The sequence below is a fragment of the Rhinatrema bivittatum genome, chromosome 9 (assembly GCF_901001135.1).
Source record: "Rhinatrema bivittatum chromosome 9, aRhiBiv1.1, whole genome shotgun sequence".
NCBI classification, from domain to species: Eukaryota; Metazoa; Chordata; class Amphibia; order Gymnophiona; family Rhinatrematidae; genus Rhinatrema; species Rhinatrema bivittatum.
In genome coordinates this window covers 137,100,740-137,113,626 of record NC_042623.1, presented here as the reverse complement: position 1 = coordinate 137,113,626, position 12,887 = coordinate 137,100,740, and the positions used below count along the sequence as shown (strand labels likewise).

General features: G+C 44.3%; 1 protein-coding gene across 1 annotated transcript in view; it reads left to right on the top strand.

Moving 5' to 3' along the window:
• The first annotated feature begins 4,396 nt into the window (after window positions 1-4,396).
• PER2 (period circadian regulator 2) overlaps window positions 4,397-12,887 on the top strand; it is an 89,743-nt gene continuing 81,252 nt past the window's right edge. Inside the window, 2 exon segments of the mRNA XM_029616002.1 lie at window positions 4,397-4,765; window positions 8,436-8,441. Of these exon segments, the coding sequence (XP_029471862.1) occupies window positions 4,401-4,765; window positions 8,436-8,441 (371 nt within the window). The 5' untranslated portion in view covers window positions 4,397-4,400.

Sequence of the window (12,887 nt, the reverse complement as noted above, 5' to 3'; positions counted from 1 at the left end):
TATCCTTTAAGGCACAACATTGACCAGTCTCAAACTTTCTGACTTGGAATTGACCATCTGTGAAATTCAGGTAAACATCTTCTCTCCATTTGCCACCCCAAATCTCTTGTGTAAGTTGGTTGTGTTGTATTAAAATTATATTTTTACTTTGCAATCCTAAATTTGTTAAGACTCCAGATCCATGCAGCATGAGCTGTATTCAAGATTTCAGATGTTGCCAACATTGCCTGAAGCATCTATATGGTCAAGAAGCTGTGGACTAACTAATCTAGTTCCTCATTCATTATACCCACTAATAAAAGGATGATTGTGTTGGTGGGCAAGTCTTCTGCCACTTTAGTGGGTCAAATAATCATTTTGAATTACAGCAGTGAAAGTCCCGTAATAAACACTTACAAATCCTAGGGATCTGGTATAGAAGGGTGTCAGACTGCTCATTCCCCCACTAGTGCAGAATGGAGTTCAGCTGTTGCAGCAGGGTCTCGGGATGCTTAATCCCCTGGACACAAGAGCATCTTGCCTGACCTTTTGGTGCTTGTTGCCAGGCAGATGTATTCACTTCTCAAGCAGATTTTTCTTGACCACTTCCAATGGGGCCAACTAAAGTCCAATGGGTCACTAAAGTCAAATATAATTTTAAGTACTTGGACCAGTCAAGGGGCTCAGCCATAGATGCCAGCTATGTGGGTGCTTGAGCACCCCCAATATTGTCTCCTTCACTCCTGTGGATCAGGAGTTGAGAGCTCCATGCTGCAGAAATGGGGGAAGGAGGTAAGGAAGTGCTTCTGTCTCCCGCCTCCCGCCTCCTACTGCAGCCCATTGGCCATGGAATATATGACCAATGGGCTTTGGGGAGGGCAGGCACTGCACTTCTGTCTCCTAGATACTGTTCCCACCTTCTCCTGCAGCCTTTGGCTGACTGTGGAATGTGTGACCAATGGAGGACCAGAGAGCAACAGCAGCCTAGGACAGACAGATTGTCTGAGGTGCAGTGGAGATGGGGAGGGCTGCTGAGAGAAGGGCTAGAAATGAACAGAGGGACAGAAGAGCTGTAGAGTGAGAGAGGGGCTGAGAGAACTGCTGGGAGTTGGTTGTAAAAAGGGATACTGGCTGGGAGAGGAACTGAAAGAAGGAAGTCTGGTTGGGAAAGGAGGAGGAGAGGAGTTGTGCGGGGAAGAGGGACTAGGAGAAGAGTTGTGGGAGAAGGAGAGGAGTAGACACAGGCCGTGAGGAGGAGAGGGGCTGGGAGAATAGCAGAGAAGACTGACAGAGGGGACATGGGCTGGGAAAAGTGGGCCAGTAGCTGAGAGATGGGAAAAGGGGATACAAGCTCGGAAGAGGACACGGGCTGTGATAAGAAGAGAAGGGTGAGTGGTTAGGTGAAGGGAACTTTAAAAGGAAGAGAGAGAGGTGAAAAGGGCTGGGAAAGGAGCAATGTGGATGGGGGGAGCTGATAGGGGAGGTAAACCAAGAGAAAAGTTGTGAAAAGAGAGGGGATCATGGTGGAGAGAAGAGGTGAGGAGAGAGATGGAAGTGGTGGGAGGGTTTGAGACCAGGAAGAAGTAAGAGAAGATCATGAGTTGTGGAGAGACAGCTGGTGGACAAGAAGTTATATATGTGGAGAAAATATTAAACATGATAAAGAAATGACAGGAAAACTAGAAAATAAACTTTACAAGGAAAAGGAAAGTCTAAGGTAGAGAGGAAACTGAGACAAAGCCAAGAAGCAGCAGAGACAGAGGATAGATTCAAACCACGGACACAAAGGTTAGAAAATTGTTTATTTGAAGTTTGGTGAAGATTTCTGTGCTAGCTGGGCAGGATCAAAGGAGGGGGCAGGTGGTATCCTCAGGGTAAATAAGGTATTTTACCGGAAGAATGGGGAAGGGGGAGGAGGTTGCAATGGCAGGCTATATCGTAGGCTCAAAATCTTTCTCGAAGATCGGCAGCTTCAGTATTGAGAGGGGCTTGCGGTCAGGGCTTGAATTGAGATGAATATTGCTCCCCTTGCTACAAGAGTAAATAAAACATTCCCTGTTATATCCCACAGAAGACAGCAGTTATCTCTGGGGTTTCCAGATTGAGGGCAGGAAGCACCACATGTAGCTGTGGCTCTGGAGCTGGGGAGATACTAATGGCTGAGCTGCCCCAGCTCAGGAGATGCAGGTGCTGGAGTGTCTTACGTGGACTCTGCAGGCATGGGACTGGCTCTGGACTGCAATCTGTAAGTGCTGGGGGGGGGCAGGCATAATTCCAGAAAAAAAAAACGAGTGCAGAGCAGGGAAGTGATCTGAGCTTGTAGAGGAGGGGGGGGGGGAGTCACAAACTGAAAGGTGAGCTGAGCCTGCCAATGAAGAGAAGACTAACCTGCTGATGAGGGGTGGGGATCTAAAAGGGATGGGTGCACCAGGTCTGCAGAGGGAGGGCAGCTGGCTAAGGAGGGCAAGGAGGGACCTGCTGGGAGTGCAGGGATGGGAAGAGGACCTGGGAGAGGGTACAGGGGAGGACAGGTCAGTGGGGAGCAGAGCATTCTAAGGGAATGTAGCTGGAAGAAGGGAATTAAACCCTCTCCCCCCCCTGCCAAATATCAAATTCAGAGTATGCCCATGCAGGAGGGCGAGAAGAGCGTCAGTAAGGGAGGGGGAAATTAGGAGGATGAGAGAAAAGGAAGGTTGAGAAAGTGTGGTGGTGGGAAGAGGCTGTGATGTGGATGGGTTGGTGGTGGTGGTGGGTGGGGGGTGGGGGGTGGAGCAGGAGGGGAAGAGACTGGGGAGGATGAGCTGGGACTGGGGGACTTTGAGTGCTTCCCTGGCCTTTGTTTTGACCACATGAGTCTTTCCCATGTTCACATGATCTGCTTCTCTCGGGACATTTAGACACAGGCTGATTTTGTAAAATCTTTCTGATCATAAGTAAGAGTTGAGTACTGCAGAAAACACATGTGAATGCAACATCTGAGAAAACCGAAGGAACTGGTAGTTTAATAAAACAAGAATCGGGCAATGCATTGACTTTTGCTGATTTATTTGATCTTCAGTAGACAAATCTTAAAAATTCCCATCAGGAGTTTAAAATCTCGCTTGCTGCTTCTGACGGTTTTAGAGTGACGTGGGCACTAGCACTTTATAGAGGGGTAGAGGCTGTTTTCTCATTATAGCAGGCCACTTTCATTCTTATAAAAGAGGTGCCAAGGGGAGAAAGTGTTTTCTAATCCAAGGATTTACATATGGCTGTATTTTTCATTTATCTTTTTGCTGATCAGATATCCATAACCAGACTTGTACCTTTTCACTACAGATATTTAAATGCTGCTTTTGTTCCTAATTTTGATTTTAATTCAGCTTCATTCTTGCCTTTTGGACTGCTCAAGTATTTTGAAAAAAATCCTCATGTTGTTAAAGTTAGGAATTATCATTGTATCAAACTACTGAGGTGGCTTCCGACCCCTCCTAAAAACTTGCCGTATGGTAACTTCAAACCAGTGAATATTTTTCTCCTGAAGTTGAGTATTTCACATATCTTTATTTTTGGTTTTTTTTTAATGAAGAGGGTGTTCCAATGAAATTCCGTTCTCCAGAACTGTAAATGTAGCCTTGGGTGATAATGGCAGCTCTGTATTGATGTTCTGCTGGCTACTCACATTTAAAGGTGAATTTTCAAAGCCTGGCGTGCACATCGATTAGGGGATATGCGCACAGGGTCGGGCCTACGCACACCAACCGAATTTTAAAAGCCGCCCAGATATGTGCGTATCTCCTGCTGCAAGCACATCTCACTTGATTTCAAAATGGGGTGTGGGCATTTGGGGGCATGGTCAGATGTATACGTAACGCCTTGCCACTGCCATGTAGGTTTTTACTTCTGCTAGGAGGAGGTATAAGTTTAAAAAAAAATTAAAACCAGATATTTCTGCCAGGTTTAAAGGGTCTGGCGTAAGTGGGGGGGGGGGGGGGGGGGGGGTGTTTGCGAGACCTAGCTCTTAACTGGGCGAACTGGTAGACGAACTGGAGAAACTGGCACTGGCGTGGACGCGCACCTGTTATAAAATACTCTGACTTACACAGTAGACTCGGGATTTGCACGTGCCCACTTAAAATTGGGCACATGTGCACGCAGCCAGGCTGTTTTATAACATGCACACATATGGGCACGCGCATTATAAAATGGCCGCGGGTCTGAACGTGTGCCGACCCACACGTGCCAAAGTGTGCCCGCGCACCGGTTTGAAAGTTACCATCTTATTTTCTAAAGTTCTGATTTCCATTCTGCCTTCTCTTCTAGGTTTCTGGACTTGTGCAGTAAAAAAAAAAAAAAAAAAACCGGGAGGAAAAACCTTCCACACAGTTTAATTATGACTATCAACTTGCTAATTTTTAATTTCTGCAGCTAAATCTGATGACATGTCAAAAGACTGTTCTACAATTGGAAATCTTTACCGCAGCATCGAAGAACCAACCCCAGAGCAAAATCTTGAATTTGATGGAAATGTTTCTCCACAATCGGTCCCCTTAGTGCAGTTAAGTGGGTATTCAGAGCCTGTGCACGAGGCAGCAGAAATGCTTACTGAGGAGATAAATGGACATGGTCAAGAGGCTCTGCATGAGGACATGGAGATGAGCAGTGGAATGAGTGGCAATGATTTAAATGAGATCTACTCCAGTAGCCATGACTCCAGTGGAAATGAATCCCAAAGCAATGTATCTCTGGAAAATTCCAATGGTAAAGATTCAGCAATGCTGGTGGAGTCTTCGGAAAGCCACAAGAGGTAGTTTTACTATGTCGTAAATATCTTTACCTTTGCCAGGGTTATGTAATGTGGCTTCCCCTACAATAGAATTATTTCACTTTCTCTTAGAATATATTTATTTAATTAATGTGAACAATTTGTGGATTTGTTTTTTTAAACTCAGACTGTCTTCAAAGTGATGGAGGGATGCAGGATCAGATGGGAATAGAATATATAAATCTGGGAAAAGGATTTGTTACGTTGGTTTCATTTCTCATTTGGGAGACCATCTTTTGAAACTTTCTTGCCTTTGGTTCTCTGCCCATTTTTCTAAAGATTACCTGCCAGTTGTAACCTATGTTTCATAACTAACCTATTTTCCTTTGACATCAGAACAAAGAACATGCTCCTTGAAAAAGAACATGCACACATGCAGCTAACCTTTTTATGCTTTCATGCAATTGGGGTTTGTTTTGGCTATACTGGTTATTAGAGTGCAAAAAGTTGTAATGGCTGATTGTCAGTAATTAATATTAAAATCCCTTATGCAGATGATTGATTGTGCAGCTTGCAAAGTGTTGCTGATTTAAATCATTACATTATGTAGGCTGTACATTTAGTTGCAGATCTCAGTAATGAACTGCTCCCAACTGAATGTTCTCTTTCTCTGCCTGACCTTACCTCTGATACTACACGCTGACCTCAGTTTCAGTCTCTTTACTTATTCATAAATTTATTTGGATTACCAGCAGAGATAGCACAAGCCACTGAATTACTGAGAATATAGATTTTTATTTTGACATTTAATTTTGTTTTCACTTTCTGAAATTGTATAGTAGTGTATTTCAAATTAACCAGGTTGAATCATCCTTGAAGGCAGTTAATACAGAAGCCTGTAAATAACAGGACTATGCAACTACAAGTATGCATTTTATCATGGTCCAATTTTGTGGATTTTTTTTTTTTTTTGCTGAATTACTGGTCCAAATTTTCCAGTGCTTCTGATCGGGCATAAAAATGAAAGTTGTAGGTCTTTTGTTGCATCCTGTGTTTTTATTGGAGTGATGGCTTGTAGATCACTGTGGGAGATGTTATGCTATATATGTTGCCTTGCTTTCCCATTTAAAATTTCTGTTGTTTTCAGAAACATTGGAGAACAACACAGAGAGGCAATCTATCACAAGAGAGAAATGTCCAAAAACCAATGGACTGATAGCAAGGAATACACAATAAATAACCGATAATGAAATGTGTCTAAAACAAATGTTGACAAATGAACCAATAAATCACAAAAATGTTAATTATAAATTCATATACAATAAAAACATCCTATAGGCACATATATAAAAACAAAAATTTATAACAGACTGACAACTGCACATTCTGCATATTCTAAATCTTCAGAAGATAGGCACAAAGCCTGAAAAGCATAGAATTTGGCCTAGATGCAAACACTCACAGTAAAAACCTTTTAAAATATATCTGAAGCAGAAAGCCTGTGAGGGAGTCAGTTGGACCGTTAGATGATCGAGGGGTTAAAGGGGCAATTAGAGGAGGAAGTGACGTCACTTACCATGCCAGTCAGCTAAAACGGAGCTCCTTGTCTCCTGGGGCTTTTTGTGAGAAATTTAAGCGTTTACCCACATGATTCAGCACGATTTTGTGAGCAATCGTCAGCGAAAACCACCAGGCACATGGCGAATAAAAAAAAGACAGTCGACTTTAAAAAATTCTCCTACAGCAAAGGGAGAGAAGAAGTTAATCCTGAGGCGCACAAAATGCAGCCGAGCACGGCCCGGAGGAATCGGGGAATGAGGGTGGAGAGCCGGGGAAGCCGGACTCAGAGCTCCCCTCCCATGCGGAACTCTGATCCTGGTTTATGGAGATCTGCCAGGATATAAAATCTTTTAAAGCCGAGATCGTCGTAACTTTACAAGAAATTCGTGAGGACCACGCGGAGCTGGGCCGCAGGCTCGATGACGTAGACATCAGACTGGATGAACATGAGGAGCGCTGGTCTAAGCAACAAACAGCTTTAACAACTTTACACTCCACCCTGTCTGAAATGGCAGACAAACTTGAAGACCTAGAGAATAGGTCTAGACTTTGTAATCTACGTTTTAAAGGCATACCAGAAAAGGAGGACTACGCTGACTGCTCCTTGGTGATACAGAACATCTGCAATATGATCCTGGGGGAAAGGGAGACCTATACAGAGGGAACTCCTGCCACTCTGCGGATTGAAAGGGCACACAGGTCCCTGGGGCCCAGGATTGTGAACAGGCCATGGGACATCGTGGTATGTTTTCATTCATTTGCCTATAAAGAAAAGATAGCTAATGCAGCGAGACAACGCTGGATTTGGAACTGGGAGGAGAATGAGATCACCATCTATGCGGACTTGGCTTCTAGCACCCTGTGCAAGCGACTGACTTTCAGACCTATAACCTCTGCTCTGTCTTCAGCGTCAATCCGATACCGCTGGCTTTTCCCTTTCGGCTTATGGTTTCAGATAGAAGGGAAATCGTACAAAGTACGCACAGTGGATGAAGCAGTGCAAGCTCTGAAAGCAGCGGGAATATCGGTGGACATGCCAGCCCCAAGTGTCGCCGCGTCTATCAGCTCCAGACCTGTTACACCACGTTGGCAACGTGTCAATAAAGGGGGACGCAGACTCTGAAGAAATACCAGCGACAGCTCAACGGCTGATATTCCCACTTGAATTGCCATAACTGTACAGGGGCAATTAGAGAAGATAAGGCCATCATGGAAAGATTAAACAATTTCTTTGCTTCGGTGTTTACTGAAGAGGATGTTAGGGAGATACCCGTTCTGGAGAAGGTTTTCACAGGTAATGATTCAGATGGACTGAACCAAATCATTATGAACCTAGAAGATGTGGTAGGCCTGATTGACAAACTGAAGAGTAGTAAATCAACTGGTCCAGATGGTATACACTGCAGGGTTCTGAAAGAACTAAAAAATGAAATTTTAGATCTATTAGTAAAAATTTGTAACCTATCACTAAAATCATCCATTGTACCTGAAGACTGGAGGGTGGCTAATGTAACCCCAATATTTAAAAAGGGCTCCAGAGGCAATCCGGGAAACTACAGACCAGTTAGCCTGACTTCAGTGCCAGGAAAAATAGAGGAAAGTGTTCTAAATATCAAAATCAGAGAACATATAGAAAGACATGGTTCAATGGAACAAAGTCAGTATGGCTTTACCTAAGGCAAATTTTGCCTCACAAATCTGCTTCACTTTTTTGAAGGAGTTAATAAACATGTATATAAAGGTGAACCGGTAGATGTAGTGTATCTTGATTTTCAAAAGGCGTTTGACAAAGTTCCTCATGAGAGGCTTCTAGGAAAAGTAAAAAGTCATGGGATAGGTGGCGATGTCCCTTTGTGGATTACAAACTGGCTAAAAGATAGGAAACAGAGAGTAGGATTAAATGGACAATTTCCACAGTGGAAGGGAGTGGACAGTGGAGTGCCTCAGGGATCTGTATTGGGACCTGTACTTTTCAATATATTTATGAATGATCTGGAAAGGAATACGATGAGTGAGGTAATCAAATTTGCAAATGATACAAAAAATATTCAGAGTAGTTAAATCACAAGCAGTTTGTGATAAATTGCAGGAAGACCTTGTGAAACTGGAAAATTGGGCATCACAATGGCAGATGAAATTTAATGTGGCTAAGTGCAAGGTGATGCATATAGGGAAAAATAACCCATGCTATTGTTACACAATGTTGGGTTCCATATTAGGAGCTACCACCCAAGGAAGAGATCTAGGTGTCATAGTGGATAACACATTGAAATAGTTGGTTCAGTGTGCTGAGGCAGTCAAAAAAGCAAACAGAATGTTGGGAATTATTAGAAAGGGAATGGTGAATAAAACAGATATTGTCATAATACTCTCTTTATCGCTCCATGGTGAGACCGCATCTAGAATATTGTGTACAATTCTGGTCGCCGCATCTCAAAAAAGATATAATTGCAATGGAGAAGGTAGAGAGAAGGGCTACCAAAATGATAAAGGGGATGGAACAGCTCCCCTATGAGGAAAGACTAGGACTGTTCAGCTTGGAGAAGAGACGGCTGAGAGGGGATATGATAGAGGTGTTTAAAATCATGAGAGGGTAAATGTGAATCGGTTATTTACTCTTTCGGATAATAGAAAGACTAGGGGGCACTCCATGAAGTTAGCATGTGGCACATTTAAAACTAATCGGAGAAAGTTCTTTTTCACTCAAAGCACAATTAAACTCTGGAATTTGTTGCCAGCGAATGTGGTTAGTGCAGTTAGTGTAGCTGGGTTTAGAAAAGGATTGGATAAGTTCTTGGAGGAGAAGTCCATTACCTGCTATTAATTAAGCTGACTTAGAAAACAGCCACTGCTATTACTAGCAACAGTAATATGGGATAGACTTGGTTTTTGGGTACTTGCCAGGTTCTTATGGCCTGGATTGGCCACTGTTGGAGACAGGATGCTGGGCATGATGGACCCTTGGTCTGACCCAGTATGGCATGTTCTTATGTTCTTAATGATAACCTGGAGGTTCTGGATTTCAGGTTTCTACCTAAGAGCCTAAATTTGGATTCCAGAACCTCCCTCCCACATTTTCTTATGTTGTTGGTGCCCACATGTACCACGACAGCCGGCTCCTCCCCACCACTGTCTAAAATCCTATCTAGGTGAAGTGTGAGGTCTGCCAACTTCACACCAGATAGACATGTCACTGAATGATCCTCACACCCACCAGCCAACCAGTTGGCTACATTCCTAATAATTGAATCACCAACTATGATGGCCGACCTAACCCATCCCTCCTAGGCAGTAGCCCTGGGAAACACATGCTTGGTGCGAGAGGACAATGCACCACCAGGAGAGCAGGTCCTTGCTACAGGATTGTTTCCTGCTGCACCAGGTTGATGCTCTCCAATCATGAGAGCTTCCTCCTCCAAGGCAGCACTACGACTGCCAGACTGGAGTTGAGACTTGGCTACTATGTCCCTGAATTTCTCATCTATATACATCTTTGTGTGCCTCAGCTCCTCCAGGTTAGCCACTCTAACCTCCACAGATCGGATTCTTTCTCTGAGAGATGGGAGCTCTTTGCATCGGATGCACACGTACAATTTCTCACCAGTGGGTAAAAAATCATACAGGTGACACTCGATGCAAAAGACGGGGAGGTCCTCCTCTTGCTTCTGGACTGTTGCCTTCATCTTAAATTTGTTCACTTCCTAGTTAAGTTTTAAGTTGCTATGGGAGTAGGAATGTGTACAATTAGGGTCCTTTAAATATATTAGTGTAAACACTTTATATCTGGTACTAACCTACAGGAGAATGATTAAACTCTTGATAAGGTGTTGGGAATTTCTGAATTTAAGTTAAAAGGCTAAAGGCTGAATAATTTTTTTTTTTTTTTTTAGTGTGAAAGTGTCACATGCCTATACATTAAAGGATGGGCTGGGGGTGGGTGGGGGGTTGGGAAATACAAACACACAAACTTCTGTTTTTTGCCTTCCTTTTTGACTATCTATTTAATAGGGATGTGAATCGTGTGCCCGATCGTTTTAACCATCTGGATTGGCTGGGGGGAGAAAAAAATCTGATCGGCATGACTTTTTTGCCAAAAAATCATTTTTCTGAATAGTACGCACTAACGCGAGTTAGTGCGCACTATCAAAAAATTGTTACTTAATGGTTTAAAAGTAACATTTGAGGAAATGTTCATTAGCTAGAGGTGTACACTAAGCCGCGTATGCTTGGTGCTGTCCCTGTTGGCCATTTTGCTACCAGATATAGCACGCACTAGTCAGAAAGAGAAAAAAAGTGCCAGCAGGCTGCAGCAGTGACAGTGCCAGCAGTAGCCACTAACCAGTAGCCAGTCTAGCCTCAGCCTGCTCTTTAAATTTAACCACTGTAAATATAATAAATTAATAATAAAGTTTTTTGTTTAGTTTTTCTATAGTATGTTAATGTTTTGAAGCTCAGGTTGCAAGTTTCTTTATTAAATGTTTTGTTTCACTAAAGTAGAATATAGAGAAGTACTTAATTTCATGTTATGTAAAGTTTCTTTAGTTTAATACACAAAGTACTTCATTTTATTTTATTCTACTCTAGTGAAAAAAAGAAGTTTAGTTTAACACAGGAACTGCAAACTTGAGCACAGTTTTCTCACTAATTTTATCTGCATGGCCCATCTGAACTTCTGAACAGACAGCTGTCCTTCAGAGACTGCATGGCCCTTCACCTCCCCGCCCCCTCCTCTCTCCCATATACCAGCAGTGTGGGTGAGGGGGAGCAGGGATGTGAAGGGGGAGACAGCCCTGCATTCAGGTCTGATTTTCTGAAGAGAGCTGTCCTTCAGAGACCAGGGAGTCCTGCTTGGCCCTTCACCTCCCCCTCCCCTTCTCTCTCCCATATACCAGCAGTGAATGGGGGGGAGGGAGAGGGATGTGAAGGGGGAGACAGCCCCTGCATTCAGCAGGTCTGATTTTCTGAAGAGAGCTGTCCTTCAGAGACCAGGGAGTCCTGCTTGGCCCTTCACCTCCTTCTCCCCTTCTCTCTCCCATATACCAGCAGTGAATGGAGGGGGGGGGAGAGGGATATGAAGGGGGAGACAGCCCCTGCATTCAGCAGCTCTGATTTTCTGAAGAGAGCTGTCCTTCAGAGACCAGGGAGTCCTGCTTGGCCCTTCACCTCCCCCTCCCCTTCTCTCTCCCATATACTAGCAGTGAATGGGGGGGAGAGGGATGTGAAGGGGGAGACAGCCCCTGCATTCAGCAGCTCTGATTTTCTGAAGAGAGCTGTCCTTCAGAGACCAGGGAGTCCTGCTTGGCCCTTCACCTCCCCCTCCCCTTCTCTCTCCCATATACCAGCAGTGAATGGAGGGGGGGGAGAAGGATGTGAAGGGGGAGACAGCCCCTGCATTCAGGTCTGATTTTCTGAAGAGAGCTGTCCTTCAGAGACCAGGGAGTCCTGTTTGGCCCTTCACCTCCCCCTTCCCTTCCCTTTGTCAAGCTACCAACCGTTTCCATTTCCCATCCCCCATATATTAAACCATCACCTCAGTGGGAACCTTGGTAACATCAATAGATAAGAGGGCAGCCAGTAGGAATACATATTCCTTCCTAACTGACCTTAACTGACCTGAAAAGTGTCAAAATGTTTCATTTTCTGTTAGTGCGCACTAACAATGGGTAGTGCGCACTAACTCCCGTTAGTGCGCACTAACCCAATTAACAATTTTTTTACGATAAATCGGGAGAATTTCTATTGTATCGCACTCTTTAATGATTAATGACGATATTAAAAATATCGGACGATAATTTAAATCGTTAAAAATCGATTCACATCCCTACTATTTAATACAAACACACAAACTTCTGTTTTTGCATACCTTTCTGACTACAATTTAATAACGACATACAAACTTTATTGGACTTAGCGCTTCTTAAAGGGCGCGGTGGGAAATCTCCCATGGCACCTCCCGATGACCTCAGGGACTGCTCTGTAGTTAGGCTCCCTCCTGAGCTCCATAGATGCCTTGGCAATAAGTCAACTCCTCCTAGAGAAGTGATTTGCCAATGTTCCTGCTTCCTGGTTCCTGTCTTCACTGTGGTGTTCCTGAGTCCGTGTCTTCTTTCCTTGGTTCCAGCCATCTGGTTGTCTCTGGATCTCCTTGTTTGTGGTCGGTCTTCCTGACTTCTGTCTTCAGCATCTCCTGTTCCTGTGGGCCCTCGTGTTCCTCCTCTTCATCTTCTTCCTTGGATTGATCTTCTGGCTTTGACTTTGGACTGGACCCTGACGCTGTTTGACCTCCACCTGCCACTGACCACAGCCTGTACCTCATCTTCGATTGAACTTGGCCCTCCTCCAACATCTGCCTTGTCCAGACTCTGCTGCCTGTCGCCTGTCCAGATTGTGGCCTGACCCGACTGTGCTTCCCACTGTGCTGGCCTGTCTTGTCTACCAAGCTTCAGATCAGATCTTCACCTCCACAGAGGCCAGTGCCTAAGTCCAACCAGTCCTGGCACCAGAGGGCTCAACCTAAGGGGAATGAGGGTTGGTGAAGCTCCAGTTGGGTCTTTACTCCTGCAAACTCCACATTCTGATGGTGGGGACCTGCATGGCTTCTCCC